General features: G+C 51.2%; 1 protein-coding gene across 1 annotated transcript; it reads left to right on the forward strand.

Moving 5' to 3' along the window:
• Nucleotides 1-8,500: 8,500 nt before the first annotated feature.
• Nucleotides 8,501-14,383, forward strand: CALHM3 (calcium homeostasis modulator 3; the record flags this gene model as incomplete). Its single annotated transcript, XM_080823189.1, has 3 exons — nt 8,501-8,787; nt 10,767-11,022; nt 13,898-14,383. 3 exons carry the CDS (start codon nt 8,501-8,503, stop codon nt 14,381-14,383), a joined length of 1,029 nt encoding a protein of 342 aa, XP_080679315.1.
• Between the last annotated feature and the right edge of the window lie 10,444 nt (nt 14,384-24,827).

The raw sequence follows: 24,827 nt of genomic DNA on the forward strand, positions 1-24,827 counted from the left end.
AAAAGAAGGACAGCAAAGGTCCCTGATACACAAGAAAGCAAAATACCCAACATCAGAAAGAGGAGCACAAGATCCCTGCCTAGGAAATTTGTCTAGTGACTTCAAAAGAGTCCAGCATCCCTCTTAACCCATCCCAGGGCCACTGGCTCTGTAATAGTGGCTGTATGACTTGCACTCAGTCGTATGGACCAGGCCTTGATCTAAGCAATTTGTCTGTAGTAATTCATTCAAGCCTGGGAGGTAGGTACTATTACTACTACTACTGCTACTACTACTACTACTACTACTACTATTATTATTATTATTTCATTTCATCATCCCCATTTTACAAATGAAAATCTCAAGGCTTAGGGAAGTTGAGACATCTGGCTAGGAGCTGATAAAAGAAACACTGAGTTACAGCCCTGGGGTGGTCTGAATCCAGATCTCTGCGATACTGTGCCTGTCCCACAAAGGGGTTCCTCCAAGTGCCCCACCTGAGGAAGACACCTGTTGCAGAAGAGGTGTCCTCACTGGGTTCCTGAGCCTTAAAACTTCTGAGAAACCCTGAAGACTCCCAGGTGCTTTGGCTCAGCTCCTGGAAGTTAGCCAGGCAGCACATGACCATAATGAACATGAAATAGATTAACAATAACCAAACTGAAAAACATTTCTTTAATGATCAAAATGGTGGTAATACCTCAGCACCTTTTTTCTCTCACAGATGTTTGCTTTTTCCATCACTAGCGGAGAAGAGCCCAACTCGGGGTTTGAACTCGTGATCCAGAGCCAGATTCTCAACGAACTGAGCCACCAGGCCTCATAGATGTTTTAAATGACCCTTACTTGGGACACCTGGGTGGTCCATCGGTTAATCGTCTGACTCTGTTTCCCAGCTCAGGTCTTGATCTCAGGGTTGTGAGTTCAAGCCCCTCATTGTGCTCTGCACTGCCCATGTGGAGCCTACTTAAAAATATACATATAAAAATAAAATATGGGGAATCTGGGTGGCTCAGTCGCTAAGCATCTGCCTTCAGCTCAGGTCATGATTCCAGGGTCCTGGGATGGAGCCCCGCATCGGGCTCTCTGCTCGGCGGGAAGCCTATTCTCCCTCTCCCACTTGCTCTGTGTTCCCTCTCTCACTGTCTCTCTCTCTGCCAAATAAATAAATAAATAAATCTTTTAAAAATAATAATAATAAAATAAAAGACCTTTACTTGTCAGGAAAGCCTTCCTAAGAATGTTGAAAAGACCAGAGAATCATAAAGGAAAAATATGATAAATATGACTACACAAAAATTTAAAACTCCTTCCTGGAAAAAGTTGAAAGACAGATAGGAGTCAGGAGGCACATGCCCAATAAGCCAATAGCCTTCAGTCACTTCAAATGCCCTTCACCCCTAGACCAGGCATCTCTCTGCTGTGGCTGGTGGTGTGACATCTCCCTCCTAGCCACCTTTTCCAAGAGAGGTGACAGAGGTACTCGCTTGTTCCGACCTTCACCCAAAGACCCCTCAGGGGAGCCTTTCTGCCCACTGAGGGTAGCCAGTGGGAAGTTTTCTCTCAGCAGAGTGAGCAGGGACCGCCGCCCAGTGTCCCCATGTCTCCCCTCCTCTTCCCAGCTCCTCAATCTCTCTCCAGCCACCACTAGGTAGCGCTAGAACTCCATTAGAATCCCCTTTGTCCCCAGCAAACATTTTTGGGGAAACACTCAAGTCCATCAAAACACCTTTAAAAATGCTTACAGATTGCCCTTTTTGTCTCTCAAAACAAAGAGAGCTTTTGGGGGATGGGGATGAGGGAAATACATACTTTAATAGCTTCCCTTAGCTATTTCATTGTAAGGAAAATGTATCAGTGAGGAAATCAGCCCTTGTCTTGAGCCACTGAAATTCTACCCTCTAGGTATTATTTGCTTCACTAAGGCCCCTTTCTCAACGTTCATCCTGAGATCGGACCTCCCAAGAGTCCTCCTCATCGCGATGGCTGCCCCAAAGGAGCTCCAACCTACCAACAAATTCCCTCTTCCTGGACTAAGGGAGGGTAGGTCCTCTCCAGAGAGCTCCAGTTCAGAGACGCCCCCCTGGCTGCATCTGGTACTTGAATTGGGCACCTGTGTGCCCAGCACCAGCACAGCACCTGGCACTGGGCGGACGCCCAGGGAACAGCTGTTGCCTGTGGCTAAAACTTGAGGGTATGTGGCCAATAACAGGGGCCCTTCCTAGCTTAGTTCTCTGATCACGCTCAGAGCTGAGATTTGCAACTCCAAGCCCAGCTGTCTTCCCACAAGCACCTCTACATCTACTCAACCACAAGGAGCAATCTCGGAAGACTCCAGAGTTTGTGGGACAGCCAACAAGGGAGCCACTCTGGCTTTGATATTTATTGAGTAGAATCCAGAAAATCCAACTGGATGGGCTCCCCTCCCCCCAGTTCAAGCCACCTGTGTTTGTCCCCAAGTCTCTGCATTTGGCCCATCATCTCGGATCGGATGTCACCCCTGGCAAGATCTCCATGCCAGAAAACCAGCCCTCCTCAGCAGGGGCTAGAAACAGCTTCATGTCAGTTTGGTTAGAAAAGCCATGTTCACATCTTGTTAGTCATGTGAAAAAAAAGAGAGAGGTGAAAATAATATCATAAAACCAGGCTTATCTCTTTCTTCTGAGGAAAGGAGTTAGAGATGTATTGTGAACCAAGAAAATTATTCCACAATCCGTATCCTATGGGGTGAAGACCAGAAATTTAAGTGTAGAAGGATATTAACGTCTGAATTGGGATCTGCTCTTTTGTGTATGTCATGTGTTTTAACCCTATTTTCTAATAACATTTCTCAATGTATATATGGAAACATATTTTTTAATTCCATAAATCCACTGCCCAGGTAGCCTCTTTTTTCTTCTTCTTCTTTTTTTCCTTTTGGAAGATCAAAAACAGGCTTGTTTTTTTATACACAGAACGACTTATTTACAACCCCTGGAGTGGATATGTACCTAGCAATACCGGAAGCATTTGCTTCCATGGTAGGTGCTATAGAAATTAAGATTATAAATATGAGGAGTAAGCCCCCCCACACCAAGGGCACAAAACAGCCTCTTATTGATATTTTAAAAATAAAATTCATATGTACACATTGTTTGAAAAATCAACAAGGGCTCCTGGGTAACTCAGTCGGTGAAGCTTCTGCCTTCGGCTCAGGTCATGATCCCAGGGTCCTGGGAGCCCTGCATCCATCCCCCTGCTCAGCAGAGAGGCTGCTTCTCCCTCTCCCACTCCCCCTGCTTGTGTTCCCTCTCCTGCTCTCTCTCTCTGTCAAATAAATAAATAAAACCTTTTTTAAAAATAATAAATAAATAAATAAATAGAATTTTGCTTTCACTGCATTACCAAATGGTCCTAGAAGATCCCTACAAATTTGTACTCTAACCATCAGCTTATGAAAGCAGCTGTTTCCCCAAGTGCTCATTGATATCAGATACCTTCAACCCTTTAGTTTCCAACAATATAGTAAGTTTAAAGTGGCACCTGGTTCTTAAGATTGTATTTAATTATAGGTGAGAATTAGAATCTTTGCAGGATTTGGGGCCACTTGTTTTTCGGTGAAAGGACACCCATTGATGTCCTTTGCCAATTTTCCCATAGGAGGATTCACCTCTTTCATTGATTTATATGATCTCTCTGCAAATTAAGGAACGTAGGCCTTTGTTTGGCAAATGTCTTTTTTTAAGTTTGATATTTTTACTCTGTTTACTGGTATTTTGCCCCCAGTTGGAGCCTGTGTTAACCCTCTTCTCCTTCAGAGCGGCTGACTTCTGGCTCTGTTCACCAAGGCCTCGCCTAGCCTCTGGTCATGAATACATCCACCTACATTCTATTGTAGCATTGTTATGCTTGTAGTTTTTACACAGAAGTCTTTGAGCCATTTGGAATGGATTTGGGTATAAAGAATGGGAAAGGAATCCAGGTGAAGATTTTCTCAGAAGGGTTGTTCCCACGCCATTTGTCAGACTCACAACCCGCCCCCCCAACCCACCGCCTTCATTTTCATCCTCTTTCCAGTCCTTGAAGGGCCACGGGGCTCCATGGAGTCCCCAGAGCAGAGGTCCACATTGATTTCCCCCACGTCTGCCAGAGACAGACCCGAAGGTCATCACCAGGATCCTACAGAGGCCTCCGTCATCAGAGTGGAAGACCAGGTGGGCTCCCGAAGGTGGGAAGGGCACCACCACTGCTCTGCTAGACACGAGGGAACTATAGTCCTCCCATCCTGATCCACAAGAGGGACACACTTCCGGTGTCTTCCTTTTGAAGCAAAAAGAGAGAGAACCCTCGGGGGAGAGTGTGCTCACTACAAAAAGAAGAAACAGAGCCATATCTGTATTTCGGAAGACACACACTTATACACAAACACTATCCATACGTACCACACACACGCATGCGTGTACACACATGCTACCCACAAGTACATATACAGCCAGACACACACACTCACACTCACAACTCACACTCCAAATAGGCTGAGTTTCTCCAGTAGCACCTAGACCCAGCGAACCCTTCAGTCACAGGAACTCCAAGAACAGCAAAGCCAAGGTTTCTCAAACAGTATTCAGGTTCCTGTTAAACGGAGAAAAAAATCTGAAAGACCCCCAAGATATATTTGCAAGACCCCAAGGAAAAGAAAAGAAACCAAAGACTTGTTCTATACAGGTCTTCCGATTACAAGTTAACCCATGTTGCCAACCACTAAAAAGATTGAAGTCACCATTTCAAATGAAAACATGCACTGAAAAAATTTCCCTAGAATGAAAAGACCCAGAAGAACAGAGCCACAGACTCCTGGGTGTGGAAGGGGTTTAATGAAGTAAGGCTGCTTTAAGGTATTATCACGCAGCAGATCTGCAATTTAATACCCTCCCACCTACAGAAAGAAAATCAGTCTCTCTCAGGTTCTGTGCTCTGTCGCTGCCTCTCCTGGTCCAGCAGGCCCCAGGCTCCTGGCAACAAAATGTGATCCTCCTCCCCTTTTACCTTGTTCCATAACCCCTTTGCGTTTTTCCAGTTGAAATAGTTGATGATTTATTGGGAAATTTCTAAAATCATTACTATAAAAGTAGATATTTAGAAAATACAGAATGTTGGGGGATGCCTGGGTGGATCCTTCGGTTAGACAACTGCCTTTGGCTCGGGTCATGATCCCAGGGTGCTGGGATTGAGTCCTGAATCAGGCTCCCGGCTCAGCAGGGAGTCTGCTTCTCCCTCTGCCTGCCACTCCCCCTGCTTGTGCGCTCTCTCTCTCTCTCTCTCTCTGACATAAATAAATAAATAAATAAATTTATTCTGATAAATAAATAAAATCTTTTGGAAGGAAGGAAATTCAGACTTTTTTAAATGTAAAGCTACATCAATTAAGTTACGGTGAGCGGGCCAGGGGACTCTGTCCCACCTCTCAGGTTGGACCTGTGAACAGGATAAACTGGGAGAGACCTTGTCCCAGGTTCCTGCCATGTTCTCCCAGAAAGATCATTTGCTTTTTGTGGAGAATCCCTAGGTTATCAGCCTAGGGGCTCTTGAGGTCAGCTGCCCAGCAGGTGAGTAGGGCCTGGAAGTCACAGAAAGGGGATCCCAGATTCCTTCCTGGCTCTGTCCCCACTAGGCTGTGTGACCTATGACAAATGTCCAGCCCCTCTGGGACCCACACCCACCCGAAGAATGGTGGTGGTGGTTCTCAGCTACGTTAGGAGCCTGAATCAGGCTAGAAGAGTTTCTCACTCAGAATCACGCTTGCATACCCAGGATGGCCCTCCCACCTCCTCCAGCTCCCTCCTCGTTTTCCCTCACATGGTGATCCTGTCTCATAGGACCCACACTAACACTCTCATGATGTAAAATACAAATAATAAGTAAGACCCCGGTTTCTGTCGCTACCTCATTATAGGTATAGACTGCACAGCTATGAAATTCGCAGGACATATGTGGGATGGTCTGCCTTAAAATACAGGCTAAGTGACCCACACAAAATTTATTTTGCAGGCCCAGGGGTCCCTCAGAAAGCTGGAACCAAGACACAACAGCAGACCCAGGTGACGAGTGTCAAGAGAAGAAAGACCATACCTCAGAGAGGCGGCCTGAGCTTCTGGAGGGCAACCCCACTGCTGCCATGACTAGCGGCCCCCCAGTGGCAAATTCACAGTGGGTAATGAATGGTTCTCCCAGGGAACACCAGTCTGGCTGGTCGCCTTGGGTCCGCGTGGGCCCTGCCACAAGTCTGGAAGGACATACACTGAAGCAAGGGCAGGGAGACCCCCTGGGGGTTGCAGGGATGGGGACACGTTCATGTTCTCTAATTTTAAAGGTTCCATAATGTGGTGCTTAATCAGAAAAACCAGAGATTTTTCTCGAAGATACTTGAGAATAGAGAAACAAGGCTGGTCAGAGCAGTTGCGGTCCAGGCGAGTGTCATGGAGATGGGAGTTGGACCGGGTCTTGGAGAAGGGGAAGGAGACGGAAGGATGCTCACCCCGTGTGCCCTACAGGGTCAATGTGAAGTGGCATTCATAACTGTGAGGACCCTGGGTCTGAGGAAAAGACACCAGAGCTGATGCATGACCTTGACTGAGGCCATCACTTGGAGCCAAGGGTGACCAGTTGTCCAGGCTGGACAGAGCAGGGGTCAGTGGGATCAGGGCCATCCCAGTCCTGAGGTGTTCCCTATCTCAGAGGCCACCCTGGACCGAGTGAGGGAGCCCGAGTGATGGTAGTAGCCGGGGTCTGGCCACCTCACCCAGCCCCAGCCCATGCTCCAGGCCCAAGGCCCACTAACCCCTGACCTCAGGGACAGACCCCTGGGCTTCTGTGGCAGCCTCACTCCTCTGCCAAAGCCAGGCAGCCATTGTCATAAGTGAGGACCATTACGACAGGGGTGCTATGGGGTGGACAGCAGATGAGGAGAAGGGAAAGACAGAAATAAAGAGGCAACAATACAGAGAGAGAGATGGAGACAGACTCCCAGAAAGGCCCAGAAACACACCCAGAGGGACATAAAAAGTCACACAACTGCACGCGTGCACACACACACACACACACACACACTCTAAGGTAGAGTCAGAGAGACAGAGACAGAATGAGAGAGAGAGAAAGGGAGACAGACCGACAGAAATTAGGGCAGGCCCTACACTCCACGGATTGGCTTCCTAGAAGCAGAGAGGCAGGCAGGTGCAGGCCAAGTGGCCAGCAGAGAGGACAGAGCTGGTGACGAAATAAGGGGGTCTGGGCATCAATATCCCAGAGAACAAACTTCTGTTGTCCCTTGCTGTGCCCTCAACACCACGCTCGATGCTACAGAAAACAACATTGCAGACCACGTCACTGCCCCCACCCCTGAGGAGGATTAATAACAGGCTGAGGCAATCTTTCAGGGGCCAAAGGGGAAAAGAGGCTCCCCCAGAGCTGAGGTCACCAGGGGGTGCTGGGGGACAGCTCTGCGGTTGAGCTGCCTCTTGAAGATCAGAGGGGAGGGAGGAGCAAGGGCTTTCCAACGGGAAGAGGGTGTCAGCAAAGGTGTGGAAACAGGAGGGCATGCCTGGGTACATTTAGGAGGGCCCTGAATGCCAAGCTAGGAAGCTGAGGGGGCCCTTGGTCCCACCCAGGCAGACGAGTGATGTGCGGGAGGCCATGCTTTAGAAAGGCCTGGGCTGACCTGGGGCCAGTGGAATAAAACAGAGAGGAAGGTTGCAGACCCCCACTGACCCCTCCAGCCCCCTCTCATGACACTCCCTGTCTGATACTACATTCCAGCAACCCCAGACTCCTGGCCCACCCCAGGCTGCTTCTCACCTCCTTGCCGTGTGCTGCCCTCTGCTGGGAAGGCCTTCCCTTCCACAGCCCCTCCCCCAGCAAATGCCAAAACACCATTTAGACTCTTCTCCAGGGTCTTTTCCTCCAGGCAGCCTTCAGGCAGGGGGAGGTGCCCCCTGGGCCCTCCCAGCATGAAAGTCAACACAAAAATCTCCCTCAGCTCAGCTGCGTCAAATCGTTTTTTTGACCGAGACCAGAAAATATCATTGGTCCCCTCAGCATCGTTGCCTTACCACACCCAAAATTTGCCTATCCCGCCACAAGAAGTGCCACCAGCTCTCGGGCCTCAGTATCCAAACCCTGAAGGGAGGGAGGATTGGGCTGGGGAGGGTGGAGTGACAGGGCAGGGCACATTTGCCTAGAGGTGCTTTGGGCTGGCGGGTCGCAGAACAGTGACTCTTTCCCACAGAGAACAGAGGAGTGGCACTGGGGGACAGTCGTGGCTGGGCAGGGGAGCCTTTGCAGAGAGATCCTGCCTCTGCCTTACGTCTGTGGCTGAGCCCCAGGAGGCTGGGCTGAGGGCTGACCATTGCCCCTTCCTTGTCCCCTCAGGCCCTTGGAAGACAAGACCCCAGGCTTGTCCCCAGAAGGATCTGGATTTGGCAGAAGGTGGCCAAAGCCTCAGTGCTCTCCCGGACGCACGGCTGCCCACCCCCGCCAGGCCGAGGCTATGGAAAAGTTCCGCATGTTCTTCCAGCACTTCCAGTCCAGCTCAGAGTCAGTGATGAATGGCGTCTGCTTGCTGCTGGCCGCGGTCACCGTCAAGATGTATTCTTCCTTCGACTTCAACTGCCCCTGCCTGGCGCGCTACAATGCCCTCTACGGCCTGGGCCTGCTGCTCACACCCCCAATCGCCCTCTTCCTCTGCGGCCTCCTTGCCAACCGGCAGTCCGTGGTGATGGTTGAGGAGTGGCGCCGGCCTGCGGGGCAGCGGAGGAAGGATCCGGGCGTCGTCAGGTGCGGTCCCACACCACCCAGCTACCCTGGGTGGGCACGGTCAGGGCCTCCCCCCTCAGACACTGCCAGGTGACTCCCCAGGCCCGGTGATCCTCATGGGTATCAGGAGGGCTTCCCCCCGCCATGGACACTATCACCTGTGTCCCCTCCTTTCCCCATCTGGGGTGACATCAGCTCACAGAGACCCCTTAGCCACTTCCCATGCCGGAAACAAACATTTCCTTTCCTGTCATCCGTCACCCTTCCGTGGCCAGGACTGGAGACCCATGGATGATACAGGATTCCCAGGTTTTGCCGAGGTCACCTATGTTGGCTGGCCAGGAATTGTAACTCAGCACATACATGAAGGACCATCCCATGACATGCACAGCCGGCTTGCACACGTAGTCGGAGATGTGACTGGCTTCAAGGCTGCATTCCCTCTCCCGTAAGCTCCCCCAGGGTCCAGGACCTCACCTGCTATATTGCAGGGCCCTCAGAGCCTCTCACCTGCTTGGTGCACCGCATCAAAACCAGTTGATGGGGGCGCCTGGGTGGCTCAGGCATTAAGCTCAGATCATGGTTCCAGGGTCCCAGGATCGAACCCCCGCTCCATGCCAAGCTCTATACCCAGTGCCATGTATGCGCAGCCTCTCAATTCTTACCTCGGCCCTGGGTCTGCTCCAGGAGTAGACCCATTTTTAAGGATGAGGCCCCTGAGGCAGAGAGGTTAAGCGACTTGACTGAGCTCCCAAAACGAGGAAGAGGCACGGCCCAGATTCAAACACAGGTGCACTCCCAGAGCAAACTGACACCACTCCCCTCAGTGTTTTAGACAAAAGGTCTAAGTGCTCTAGATCTGTGGGTAGAGGCCAGAGGGGCTTGGTGGATTTCAGCCTGCTGACGAACGCCTCCTTTCCCCCGTTGTTTGGTATGGACAATCCCGGTGTTCTCAAGCGTATGTAATGTAAGTCCATAACACGTCCTCAGGTCCACCTTCCAACCACAATGCCCCTAGAAAACACCGGAGCCACCCTGATCTCTGATGTATTTGTAATTCCCCGCTGGGGAGGCGGTGCACCCGTATACACACCCCCAGCAGACACCATTGTATGTTTTGTACGCAGTTCAAGTCAGAAACAGGTGTTCAACCGCCTCTGCTTCCTGACACACTGGGGGTCCCGTGCTCCCCGTGATTCAGCCTTCCGGCGAGGATCACATGCACTGGCTGTGCCCTTTGCCTTTTCCTCTAGGGCCTGGGGAGTGCAGCTCCATGGGGCTCCTGTCCTGGGATCAACACCCAACCTCCGGAAGAGCAGAGGGCAGGAGAGCCCCCCGGGGATGGTGCTGGGGGTGGGGGGTGCACTTTGGACTTGGAGGGAAGGGTCTGAGGCACAGCTTCTGGAAGGGTTATTGGGCGGGGCTGGCCCCCCCCCCAGAAGCGGCTCTGAGGAGAAGGTGATAATGAGTGGCTCACCAGGGTCAGTCCTTCTGGGGACCCTCTGAGAACATGGGTAGAACACACCTCAGAACTGTGCCACTGAGAGTCTAGGAAGCTGGGGTCCCTGTGGACAGAAGGTTGATTGGGGTCGTTAACTCTCCTGGCTTCCAGCGTTCCCCTCTGAGAGCAGAGACTCCTCCAAAGCCCTCGGACAGAACCACGCAGGTAGTTGAGGTCAGAGGCCCGCAGTCCTGCCACATGAATGGAAGTCGTCACCAAAGATCTAATGTGCCTCTGGCATGGGAAAGGCACCAGGAGAGCCTGAGAGGAAGAGGCATACCCGCTCCCCAGTGTTCCAGTCCTGGGCTGCCAGTCCGGACTTTCCTGACCTCCCAGGGCCCCAGCCCTCCAGACCTCCCTGCCTCTGCTGCTGGGAGCCACCGCCCCAGGCATCTCCTAGACCTCCTGGGAAGTCCATCCTTGTATCCCTCCTGTGGCCTTCCTGCTGCAGCTGAATCCCAGCTGCCCTTCTTAACTCCCCCACTTCCGCTACCCTTAGGTATATGTGCTCCTCTGTGCTGCAGAGGGCACTGGCCGCCCCCCTCGTCTGGATCCTCCTGGCCCTCCTTGATGGGAAGTGCTTCGTGTGTGCCTTCAGCAGCTCCGTGGACCCCGAAAAGTTTCTGGACTTTGCCAACATGACCCCCAGCCAGGTGCAGCTCTTCCTGGCTAAGGTGCCCTGCAAGGAGGATGAGCTGGTCAGGGACAGCCCCGCTAGAAAAGCAGTGTCCCGCTACCTACGGTGCCTGTCACAGGTAATTCGGGTGGTTCTCCCCCAGCCCTGGAAAATCTCCTGCACTGGTTCTGAGTGGCGTGGGTGAAGAGGTACAGAGGGTTTCCTGGGGCCCCTCCCCACTGCTGGAAACACAAGCAAGGAGCAGGTGGTCCCTGGAAGGCTAGGAGTGTGACCCATATACAGGACACTGGGGGGGGCCTTAGGAAGTGGACACTTCGCCTTCAACACTAAGTGCCTCCAGGGCAGAGACCAGAGACCCTCCAGGAGTCAGTGCATTCCACCCCCAGGAAGCTAGATGACAAAAGCCCCAGAGATACATTCCTCTGCCCTGTCCCCCAACCCATATGCACATTCTCAGCACCTCCCCGAAATAATACTCATTACTATTACTATTTATTGAGGACTTATGTGTCAGACACTGTGTAAGCATTTCATATGCATTACTTCATTTATTCTCAGAACAACCCTATGAGGGGGTGCAATCATTATCATCCCATTTTGCAGATAAGGAAATGGAGGTCCTGAGAGTTTAGTTCACAGGCCCAAGTTGCACAGCTCCTAAGAGGCAGGGCGGGGAGCTGAACTGTCATCACTCCCAGCCCTCTGAACCACCTCCCTGAAATGCAGGTCCTCCCCAGACCCCTAGATCCCCACACTGGCACCCCCACTCCATCAGCCTGGGGACAGACTCCAGCCCCACTCCTGGCCCAGACTCCAGATTCCTCCCAGAGCCCCAATCAGGGCTAGGTCCCCCCGAAAGTATTTATATGCAGAGCAAGCTGGGGCTACAGGGACTAAAAACACAACCCAGCCCTCTGTGGGAGCCAGGACAAACTTGTGGCAAATGCAGGCCCGTGTGTGATGGAGAGAGGGCCAGCACTCAAGACACATTTGATACTGGGTCAGACTCTGCCTTGGCCACATCACTCCCCTCTGGGTCTCAGCCTCTCCTACAAAATCAAGGGAGGTATTGTCTCCTCCACGTGGATGGGTCCTGTAGGATTAAACTCTCTGGGCTCTCGCTCGTTCGCTGGAAAGAGTGTAGAATCTTCAGTCACACCAGGGTTTGAGTCCTGACTCAGATGGAGGTTATCAGGCACATTAAATGCCCCTCATGTGTAAAACCCCCACACGACTATTTTTAATCGGTAGGGGAAAGGAGGGATCCTGAGAGAGGCCAATGAGAGAGCTTTATGAACCACATCCACTAATGACAAGGGTTCAAATACATCTTTGTGGCTTAGAGGAGTGATTTCTCTGCCCCGGGAGCACACAGTTGCTTGGTCTTAAGCAAGCCCTTGGTGAGACTAAAGCTTTGGGTGGGTAGAGAGGAGGGAGGGGTGTCAGGCACATGTGGGTTCCAGGCTCAGGGAACTCTTCAAGTCTTTCATCATGCTTGGCTTGGCACACTGTTCTCTGTTTATGTCCTATTTAATTGTTACTCATCCTTCGGGGCTCAGCATCTGCCTCACTGTTCCCTGAGCCCTCAAGTTCAGGTTGGGTGTCCCTCCTCTGTATTCCCATAATCCCTTATACATCCCTCAACATGGCATTCAGCCAGTCTATCACCAATTTCATTGTTTCCTCCACTGAAGTGTGAGTTCTAGAAGTCCCCAGTGCCTCTCCCAAGATATAGGACGGGTGGCTTCATAGATGGGCTACATAAGCACGTGTGAGGATAGATGAAGAACCGGATGAAAAAAAATGAAAGGATGATGGATGGATGCATGGATGGGTGGATGATGAGTGGGGGAATGGATGGATGGATGGATGGGTGGGTGGGTGGAGTGTAAAGGAGGCAAAACTTTGCCTCCACCCAGCTTAAGTTTTCAGCTGAGACTCTAACAAAAAGATTAACAGGAGAAAAACAGTTTCTTAATATGCACAGTACACATCACATGGGAGAAACTTGAAACAAAGAAAGAGTAACTCAAAGTGGTAGCTTAGAACTGCAGCTTATCTGCCATCTTCGAAAAGAGCAATACCGGGGCTCCCGGGTGGCTCAGTGGGTTAAGCCTCTGCCTTCGGCTCGGGTCGTGGTCTCAGGGTCCTGGGATCGAGCCCCGCATCGCATCGCATCGGACTCTCTGCTCAGCAGGGAGCCTGCTTCCCACCCCCCTCTGCCTGCCTCTCTGCCTCCTTGTGAGCTCTCTCTGTGTCAAATAAATAAAAGAAATCTTTAAAACAAAAAACAAACAAACAAGGAGCAATAGCTTTGGAGAGCAATGACTGGACAAAGGAGAGCAGTGTTAGTCTCCAAGGACACTAAATGAGTAAGGTTTGTCAGGAGAGTCCTCTGGTGCTGTCCCTCGACTGGTGAGAGTTGTCTCCCAGTAAAAGGAGAATGTATTTCCTGCCTTGGGTACAGAAGAGGAGGGTAAAGAGAGCTGTTCCTATGGTTGCTGCTTCTTATCTTCCATTCAAGATAATTTTTAGGTCAAAGAGGCATACTTTGGGGTGACATATTCTGGTTTCTTCAGGAGGGAGGTTGGGAGGATGAGTGGTGGGTTGGTGGGTGGGTGGACAGATAAATGGAAGAAAGGATGAGAGTATGGGAACAGGGATGGATGGGTAGGAGGATGTATAATGGACAGACAGAAGGTCTGCTTCAAGGATGGCTGGATGGGATGCTGATACATAGTATCAGGTGAGAAGATAGATGGCCGGATGGGTGGATGGAGAAATGGTTGGACAGATGGATGGTGCAAGGATGAGATTGAGTGCAAGGGAGGATGGGTGGAGGCGGATGGTAGGAGGGATGACTAAGTGGGAACATGGATAGATTTGGGAGAGATGGGAGGGATAAGGGAGAGACTTTGGGACACCCTTGCCAAACGGCATAGCACCGGACCTCGAACACAGCTAACCTGGTGCCCCCACCCCCCAACCCCCAGGCCATCGGCTGGAGTATCACCCTGCTGCTGATCATCGTGGCCTTCCTGGCCCGCTGCCTGAGACCTTGCTTCGACCAGACAGTCTTCCTGCAGCGCAGATACTGGAGCAACTATGTGGACCTGGAACAGAAGCTCTTCGACGAGACGTGCTGTGAGCATGCGCGGGACTTCGCCCACCGCTGCGTGCTGCACTTCTTCGCCAGCATGCAGAGCGAGATGCGGGCGCGGGGGCTGAGCCGGGACGCCGCGGGCAGGGGCTCGGAGCCACCCGAGATGCCCAGCGGCCTGGACGGCGACGGAAGCAGGAAGGCCCACCTGCGGGCGGTTTCCAGCCGGGAGCAGGTGGACCGCCTCCTGAGCACGTGGTACTCCAGCAAACCACCGCTCGACCTCGTGGCATCCCCGGGGCTCTGGGCGCGTGGCCTCAACCACCGCGCTTCCACGGTGGCCCCAGGCACCAGGCTGTCCCAGCATACTGATGTGTAGGGACCCCAGCAGTGTCCCCACATAAAATACCCGTGCTGGCAACGGCCTGGGGGGTTCCAGGTTGTGGGGATCCCGAGGCTGAACAACCTAACCCTTGCTGGCTTGCTTCCTCAAAATAGCCCAGTCCCTGGCCCACTTTCAGGGCGTGGCCTCCCGTGCGCTCTAAAGCAGTGCTTCCAAACTTTAGGCTGCTCACTGTTCTCCCGAACTCTTGCTAAATGCAGGTTCTGATTTGGTGCATCTAGGATTGGGTCCAAGACTGCCCTTCTGTCAGGTTCCCAGGGGATAGTAAACTTGTGAACTAGCAAGAGTCTGAGTATATCTGCCTGTGGATTCTGGATCCTAGATGTACAGATTCTAAATTTGAAATAATGATACGATAACAAGTAACAGCTGTCGATGGTGCTTACTACATGTTCTAAGGTCTTTCCCTGTATAACTAATTTGAGCCTCATGATAATCCAATGAAGTAGGATGATTATTAGCCCCATTTTAGAAGAGAAAACTGAGGCCAAAAGTGGTTAAGGTGTCTGGGGTCCCCCATGTGGGAGCTGGAATTTGATCCCAGGAGGCCTGTCTGCTACATAATTCTAAGCTGCTATATACTCCTGGGCCCTCTAGAGAGTTTGTGCATTGGTTTTCAGCCCTCTGGTTAGGCTTCCTGCAGCTTCCGTCAAGTTTCCCTGAGCAAGCGCTAGCAAGCTCCAGGTGTGTGGTATTTGGACCGGCTTTGAAAATCCAGGCGGGGTGGACCCAGACACCCACACTTAACAAGCACCCCAGGTGATTCGATAAGTTCCTTTTTTTTTTTTTTGGTTGGGTTTGTTTTTTTGTTTTTTTTTTTTAGATTGTATTTATTTGTTTCAGAGAAAGAGAGAGAGAATAGGTGGAGAGGCAGAGGGAGAGGAAGAGACAATCTTCAAGCAGACTGGGCTAACCACGGAGCCCAACACGGGGCTTGCTCCCAGGATCCTGAGATCATGACCTGAACTGAAACCAAGAGCCCAACACTTAACTAACTGCACCACCCAGGCGCCCCTGATAAGTTCCCGGGTTTAAGAACCTCTGTGCCAAGTGTGAGTGTGGAGTCTGGCTAGGAAGGAAAGCCCTTAAAACACCAGGGTGAAGTCTTGCTGGAAGAACGGCCACTCCGTCTCTGGCAGCCCAAACAGGAAAGGTTGGGAAGATCTAGCCTCTGAGCTCCTCTGGGCCTCTGCCCCTCCCTGATGACTCATTCAACACACACACACACACACACACACACACACCCCACCACCACCACCACCACCACCCCCCCGTGCCTCCATTAGCACAGATGGTGACCACAGACAGACAAACCTGAGTCACCCCATACTTTTCTGGTGCTCAGGGCCTGGAGGGCAATACGGGGGCCCCGGACGCTCCCGCTGGAGACCAGCCCCCTCTGTATCCAGCAATCTCTGCTCTCCTGGACTCTTGCCAAGAGACCTGTATGACCAGACAATCCTTGCTACCCAGCCTCCCCCCACCTACCCTGCTGTGGTCAGGCCATGCAAATGTTTGAAATGCAGCACGATTTAACGAAAGTGCTAGCAAGGATTGAGTGGGGAGGAAGGAGAGAAGTCTTAGAGATGGCCCAGTCAGCCCAGGGGAACTCTCAGCTCAGGGTCCCCACTTTGGGCTGCAAGAAAGCAGCATTTGGCCCAGGAAACAGCCACCAATTACAGTCAATACCGCTGCCTCCTTGTACTGTGCACTTATAAAGCACCTAGTGTCCAAAAAGCATCGTGCCAGGGAATAGGGAAGAGAGAATACACAGATGATACACCCTCCCTTCAAGGAGCTCACTGTGGGATACAGGGACAGAGATGGGTACAGAAACAATGATAATCCAGAGCAAAAGGTGAGATGATAGAGGCAAGCCCCGTGCCACAGAGATTTTGCATGGAGAAGAGTGGCTCCAAGCTGAGGGATCAGGGAAGGCTTCACTTGGGTCTGGAAGGAGAGGGGATGGTTTTGTCTAGTGGAGAGAGAGATGGGGGTGGGGCCGCGGGACACCTGCGGCGAGGAAACAGCAAGAACAAAGCCAAAGGAGGGGGGGGCAGGGAGGGGGAAGGGCAGGGTATGTGTCATTTATTCATTCAGCAAGTATCAATGGAGTGCCTGGAGGGGCAGAGAGTAGTGGCCGGCTGGACAAGCAGAAAAGAACTAGAAGCTGCCTGGGCAACGGCGGCTCTGCATGAGAAGGGGAAGATGGCGGAAGCCTTGGGGGGTTAGGTCAGGACTTTGGCTTGATCCTGCTAGCAGGAGAAGCAAGCACATGTGAGCAAGGTCAGGAGGAAGGACGTGGCAGTGATGTTTGAAGCTGCGGAAAGGGGCAGGGCTAGAAACAGAGAGAAGCTTGAGTGAGAAGAGGAAGGATTAAGACCTTAAGAGCTTTGGAGGACCAAGAGGAGACAGTAAATGAGAGAAAGAGGAAAAATCATAGAGGAAGAGTCCGGAAAAAGGCCAGGGACGAGTGAATTTCAGGATGGGAGAAGGATAAGCCATAAATCCAGAGCTTCAGAGAGACCCAGGAGTGGGAAAACTGAGGGAAAAATCATTGGTTTTTGGTAACTGTCCAGGGCAGGGGGACTGCTCACCCAGGGAGGTGTCCTGGTGAAGCAGATGGGTGGGTTTCTGTAGGATTCCTATAAAGTCCTGGGCATGTGCCTCCCAACACACACACCCAGGGTTATAAAGAACAGGTGAGAGGTTTGGACCTTGCTCTGATACTGATATGGCAGGGATCCTCAGCATCTCTGTTAAGGAAAAGACACCAGGACCCTAAAGTACGATGAGAGTAGAGGAGTCACGTCCACGCTAACACACTTCTACTTCCAGGGTCTCATAGAAGGTAAAGGAGTTCTCTTCCAGCTCTATCCAGCTCTTTGGGACCAAATGAAATGACCTCCCCTCCTCTCTGTTTGATGTGCTCTGCAGGGGAAGGGCAGGGAGAGCTGTAGGATGGGGAGAGCATCCCTGAAGAGCTAGAGAAGAGCAATGAGAGATGGTCTGGAGTAGCAGAACAGAGGTGACATTGGTTGTTACTGTAAGGACCTATTTAGCAAGAGGCTTCCATTAAGGTTAAACAATAACCTTGTTGTTTAACCCTTAAACTGTCCCTGCTCCCCTTCCCCCAGGGGACTTAAAAACAAGTCCCGGAAACCAGCCCCGGGTAACAAAGCTCAAATACAAGGGTGGGTCAGGCCTGGTGGAGACATCCGATCAGCAGGGGGGGGGGGGGATGCATACTGTCTCCCTAGCTACCAAGGAGTGTGGGCCCCGCCTTTTGGGCGCCAATTCTGACCAAGGTGATAGGCTAGTTCAAATGTCTACTATAGGGTAAATTGTAGTTCAATTGGCCACCTGTGTGGGACCTAGTGTGACTGTGCAGCTTTCTCTGTGTGTCACAGTTTTCATTGGCCACCTGTGCGTGGCCAGGCCCGACCGCATGGCCTTTGCCCTTAAAAGCTAGTCTGTGAAACAGAAAGGTTGCCCTCTCTTGTAAGAGGTGCGTCCCCGAAAGTTCGGTCTGATTCTTGATGCTTGGCGCGAGATAAAGCTTTGCTTGACCTTCGCTTTATATCAGTCTCGTTCCTTTAATCACGGACCCATTTTGGGGGGGACCTAACAGTTACCATGGTAGTGAGCTTTGAATGGGCACCAGCCCCTCCTGCCCACCCCTCCCACCCAGGCACCCTTCATGTGAAGGAGGGACCTGCTCTTCTGCCCTCCCCACTCTGCTCACAGAACCTAACCCCCATGGCAAGCTCGGAGCCGATGTGGCAGGACTGTTCCCTCCTTGTATCTGAATTCCTGCCTCCTCTCAAGCTTCTCTTGATCTAAGGCTCACTTTTTCCCCTTATTCGCTTATTCATGTATTTATTCATTCAGCACTTATTAACTGAACGTCTGCTAAACCAGCCACACCAGGCCAAGCACTAGGAACCCAGCAGTGAACAAAAGAGGTGTGGGCCCTTGACATTTATGATCCAAGGGGAACCCTAGATGTTAAATAAACACACCCCTCCAAAATAAGGAATTGAAATTGTCATCAGATCAGTGCCGGGAAGGGAAAGTACACCCAGGGGGGCTGTGAAAGCCCATGTCAGCAGAACTTTCCGAGCTAAGGGTTCAGGAACTTCTCTACGGATGACCATCAGGCTGTCTTAAGGATACAAGAAGGCACAGAGCACATGCAAGGTTCTGAGGCGGGGACGGGTATATCCCATTTGAGGAAGTGCAAACAGACAACTGAGCTGGACAGCAGATATTGGAAGCAGAGTGGCCCCAGGGGTCAGCTCTCACCTGGGCCTACAGAGCCTGGTAAGGATTTTTTTACTTCAACCATTGAAGGGAGTTAAGAATATGGTCATAGAATCAGATGTCCACCCTTTTATTTTTTTTATTTTTATTTTTTTAAGATTTTATTTCTCTAGTTGAGAGAGAGAGAGCACGAGAGGAGAGAGGTCAGCGGGAGAAGCAGACTCCCTGTCAAGCAGGGAGCCCGATGCAGGACTCAATCCCGGGACTCCAGGATCATGACCTGAGCCAAAGGCAGTTGCCCAACCAACTGAGCCACCCAGGCGCCCCCAGATGTCCACCCTTAAAAAATTACATCGTCTACAGCCTGGGAACAGCTTGGCAAGGGCCAGTGTGCCCTGCAGAAGGAGGCAAGAGCTAGTGGAACCTGGATTAGGGTGGAGATGGGCAGAAATAGCAGGTGAGAAGTATCTAGAACTCTGGGTATTCTTTTTTGTCAGTGTCCTGCTTAAAATGCAATGCACAGAGCAGACCACCGTTAGGTCAGACCATGATATAAAAACAAAATGCAGTCAACATCACACCAGATGTCAGCGCCTTAACACAACAAAGAGATTTCTCACTCAGGCCAAGTCTGAGGTAGGTAAAAGGGAAGGGAGGGCAGGAGGGGAGGAGGGAGTCTCCTCTGGTCCCCTGGGGACCCAGTGGACGGAGACTCCCCCCATCTTGGGATGCCACCATCAAGACACATTGTATTCCCCAGAACCTGAGACAAGGAAGTGAGTGCAAGTTAGTTTATGTGGAAGTTGCTCTCAGGAAACACGGAAAAGGCACAGGGGAGGTAATATAGGAAAGGGAAGAAAGCCAGCAAAAGGTGGGGAGCCAGCCAGTCACTGCAGTGAGCAACTCTGAGAGCCATGCACAGGAGTCATCCCAACCCAGGAGGGAGGAAAGTGGAGTGTTTATTACCAATTTCTAACTGTCGTTTTTTGGGACACTGAGGCACCTCCAGCTTGCCTGGGGCCAAATGTCTCAGGTGTGCTGTGAGCTGCCTTTGGAATGTACAGGTGAGTACTGGCAAGGATGGGCAGGGCCCAAAGGCACCAGTTATACTGGTGTCCAGGCTCCAGGAGACAGAAAGAAAAAGAGCAGGAACAGTGGTAAGAGGTGGGGGGTTCCGTGCCAGAACTCAACCACATGCTCCCAATCTACCTGAAGCCCGGGCTGGGAATTGTAGGGAAGCACACAGAATATTTGATGAGCCCTATTTGTTTTTGCCACAAGATACAACCTCCAACACAGTTTGGATGGTGCAGAAGAGAGTGGCGCTATATCCTTCTTGGGTAAAGGCTTCATACCTCTGATAACACAGCCTGACAACACCAAGCACATCTCGCTGATGGCCCTTGCCTCCTCCATGGCCCTGCTCTCTGGGTGTTCCCACAGCTGCTGGTAGAGGGCAGTACCCACTGGAGCACCACACACGCGTGCCCTCCTACGCAAATCGGGCATTTTCCTAGAGGTACAGCACTCACTCCCCCCAAGGCCCCCTTTGCATGCTACTTTTCATGACACTCTTAACTCTTCCAAGCCAGAGGGGCCTCGCCAGCACTGGCGTGGGTGGCAGGACAACTTCCAGAGGCAGAAGGGGAAGGGGCTGGTGCACATCCCACAGTGGCAGCTGTGGGTAAGTCTGCTGCCCAAGGCATCCAAAAGTTGGAGCAGGATCATGACGTCCTGTTCTTGGTCTCTGCCCAGTCACTATCTAGGAGCTATGGGGCAGGGGTGCAGAAGACACAGGGCACAGCTCTACCAAAGATCCCGCTGCGGTAGATAAGAGTAATGGGTCCCCAAGGCCACCTCCTGGTCTCTGGCAACTATGAGTGTGTTACCTGCAAAAGGGACTCTGCCGGTGTGATTGGGTTAAAAATCTTGAGATGGGGAGACTCTCCTGGATTAGCCAAGACTACCCATGTGATCAGTGTCCTTAGAAGAGGGTAGCAGGAGGGTCAGAGGCAGAGAAGCGAGGATGGAAGCAGAGGGCGGAGGGACACGGGGATGGGGCCCCGGGGAATGTGGCTGTCTTCTTCAAGCCAGGGAAGGCCTGGAAATGGATTGTCCCCCGGAACACAGGCTGCCAAGCCCTTGATTCTTAGCCCACTGTGACCCATTTCAGACTCCTAACCCCCACCACCCCCCTCACCGCCAGAACTATGAGAGAATATACTTGTGTGGTTTTGAGCCAATAAACTTGGGGTAATTTTCTATAGTAATGGGAAACGAATATATTTATTTATTTATTTATTTATTTATTTATTTATTTATTTTTGTTTATTTTTAAAGATTTTAGTTAGTTATTTGACTGAGAGAGACACAGCGAGAGAGGGAACACAAGCAGGGGGAGTGGGAGAGGAAGAAGCAGACATTCCGCCGAGCAGGGAGCCTGATGCGGGGCTCGATCCCAGGACCCTGGGATCATGACCTGAGCCAAAGGCAGAAGCTTAATGACTGAGCCACCCAGGCACCCCAATATAGATTTTTTAAATGCACTACTGCAACTCCAGTGCAGAGATGATCATCATTACCATTCAAGGTTATCAGAGTCATTTCCTGAGAGCTCACTGGGGGCCCAGGATTGCACTCAGTTTCTACCCGCAGCATCCCCCGGAATTCTCACAACAGCCTGAGACATAAGCTCTTTAATGTTCCCCATTCCACCAACGAGAAGACTTAGAGGTGAAATTACCTGACCAAGGTCCATGACTGCTGTGTAAGGGGGTCTGAGACTTGAACCCAGGTCATCGGCTACGTTGCTCTTAACCATTCTGTGATGTGGTTTCTTGATTGTTCAATGAAAGAAACAATGAGCGAATGAACAGGGCCTTGAGATGGATTTCAGTGGGCAGAATGAGGGCAGCTGGTGTTCCCAGAGGGGAGACAGCACAAGTAAAGGGGTGATGGCTAAGGAGTTGTTCCCAAGCAGCCTTGTATCCCTCCTGTGGTCGCCGACTCAGTCCTGGTCTTCGCTGGTACTCAGGAGGCCACCTCCTCCTTCTCCCCAGTAGAGGACCTGCCCCTGCCCCACCCCCACCCCCCCTTTAGAGGCAGAAGTTCCTAACCTTCCCATTGCAGTGGATCAACACACTGATAACCCTGGTACAAGACACTGGGGCAAACTGAGGGGAGTTGGGAGACATCTATCTATATAGAGCCTGGTGGGGAAAAAAATATCACATCTTCCTTATCTTCTATAATTATGGTAAGAAAGTTGTGGTACAAAGTACTAGGAAAGATATTAGATACTGAATTGGTATAAAATATCCTAATGAAATCTCCCAGCCCTCTTAAAATGAGAAATTTGGGAAATTCGATAAACACAACCTTTGAACATCAGATTTTTTTTTTTTGCATGAAATGACCAGTTCTACTCAAGGCTTGTTTAAAAAATTGAGATGTAATTGACATATAATCATGATGGTGATGTCAGTTGCACAACCTAATGATGAGATATTTGTATTGATTGCAAAATGGTCACCACAGTAAGTCTAGTTAACACCCATCACATGCGCATAGTTAGAACATTTTTTTTCTTGTGAAGAAAACTTTTAAGGTCTACTCTCCTAGCAACTTTCAAATATATGATATAGTGTTATTAACTGTAGTCACCATGCCATATATTATGTCCCCATGACTTATTTCATAACTGGAGTTTGTCTTGATCTCTTTCACCCATTTATCCCAACCCCCACCTCAAGGCTCTTTAATGATGATTTTTCAAAAATTTACAAGAGTTTGAATGGTGTGTAAAGAATCTAACACTCATTTACTTGCCGTAACTGTAAATAAAATTCTCGTGATAATGAGAATAGAGTCTTTAGAATTCAGTCAATCTGGGTTTCTTGGGGGTGGTTTAAAGATTTTTTATCTATTTGTTAGAGAGAGAGAAAGCACAAGAGCATGCGAGAGAGCAGGGAGCAGGGGTATAGGGAGAGGGAGAAGCAGACTCCCCTCTGAGCAGAAAGCCCATTGTGGGACTCGATCTTAGGACCCTACGATCATGATCTGAGCTAAAGACAGACGCTTACCCAACTGAGCCACCCAGGTGGCCCCCAAGCAAACTGTTTTTATCAAGTATTTTAAAATAATGTTGAAGGGGCGCCTGGGTGGCTCAGTCGGTTGGGTGTCTGCCTTTGGCTTAGGTCATAATCCCAGAGTCCTGGGATCGAGCCCTGCATCGGGCTCCTTGCTCAGCAGGAAGCCTGCTTCTCCCTCTCCCACTCCCCCTGCTTGTATCCCCTCTCTCGCTGTGTCTCTCTCTGTCTAATAAATAAATAAATAATATCTTTAAGAAACATAAAATAATGTTGAAGTTAGAATTGGCAGAGAATGTATGCAGCCCAGCATAGAGTAAAAAGAGGTTCGAGCTGGTAGCCAGCTCGGGTGTCACTGAAAGGACCCATCAGCTACAAACAGGGAGCCACAGAGATTCCAGGCAGCCCCTGGAGCCACACTCCTTCTGAGCTCCGGAGCTCCTGCACCACCCCATCCCACCACTCTATACGTGGGGCTGTGTACTAGGCTCTGCCAGGAGCTCAGAAACTTTGTCTACCATGCACATTGATGCTGCAGCAGATGTCTGGGAAGAGACACCTCCTTGGCTGGATCGCCCTCATCCTGCTCTCCACCTGTGGGGGCATCCCCTGGAGAGCCCCCAGAAAGGGTCCTCCAAGGGCCACCAGCCCACGTGCTCGAGCTTGAGGACTGAGGAGACCAATACCCTTCCCCATAAAATCCTACTTGTGGTATGCTAGCATTTCCATCCAAACTAGTAGAATAAGAGAACCTGATTCAGCCTGAGGAGGAAGGCCAAAAACACACTTCCTTGCCCCTCCTTCATCCCCTAACTCCCACCTGGTCTGAATTCAAATCCTGCTCCTCCACCTACAAGCCATGTAACCTGTTAGGTAGTAACTTAACTTGAGCCTCAGTCCCCAGTTCTGTAAAATGGGGACAATAACACCTTTGCCATAGGATTGTATGAGCATTACACAAGGTGATGCATCTGGAGGGCCGGCATTAGACCTGACCCAGGGTAAGTCCCAGGCAGGGCTTGTCTTGTCGGGCATACAAAGACACACAGACACAAAGACCTCTCCCATGGCTATTCACACACATGCACGTACACAAAGGCCCAAAGCCACAAGAAGTTCACACGTGGACACACATAGGGACACACAGATCTGGGGGCCCCACAGAGCCTCCATATCCAGGCTCTTGCTCTGCTTGGGCTTATTTGGTTGGAGCTGGATCTGACCTGTTTTTCTGGGAGAGCTGGCAACATCAAAGGGAGCGCTTTAAGCTTGACCCCACTTTGATATGCGGATGGAGGGGCCCTGGCCTGGTTCCCCAGATGCTCTGGAGGCCACCGCTCCAGACATGAACCCCACAGCACCACCTCGTTAATTTTTGATCTGGGGGAGTAGAAGTAGGAGGGGCAGCCTGGAAAGGATTTGTCATCCACAGTCCTTAAACACACAGACATGCCCACAGAGACAGGAGCAGACAGAACATAAAAGCCCCTGCAGTGTGCTTGCAGGCAGAGCTTCCTGGCCGGCCAGGAGGGGACCCCACAATCTTGCATATCCCCATCCTTTGACTCCAAATTTAGGGCTTTTTACACTATGCCAGCCTACCTGAGCCCTATCTCCACTACCACCATCAGCACCACTGTCGTCCCCACGGTGGCCGCCATCACCAACAGCATTGCCATCCCCACTCCCACCACGACCCTAACTGCTGTCCCCACCACTACTAGCACCACCACTGTCACCACCATCCCCACCAGCAACACTGCCACTATTGCCATCCCCACCCCCACTACCACCCTAACTGCCATCCCCACTACTACTAGCACCACCACCACGGTCACCAGCACTACCCCATAACCACCACGATCACCACCATCCCCACAACCATCCCCATGACCATCCCCACCATCCCCACCACCACCATCCCCACTACCACCATCAACACTACCCCATCACCACTATCACTGCTACCACCACTGCCATCCCCAACACCATCACCAGCACCAGCACCACCAGGAACAGCACCAACAGCATGTTCACCTCCACCGCTGCCGTCAGAACCACTCTCACTT

The sequence above is a fragment of the Martes martes genome, assembly GCF_963455335.1.
Source record: "Martes martes genome assembly, chromosome: 14".
Taxonomy (NCBI): domain Eukaryota; kingdom Metazoa; phylum Chordata; class Mammalia; order Carnivora; family Mustelidae; genus Martes; species Martes martes.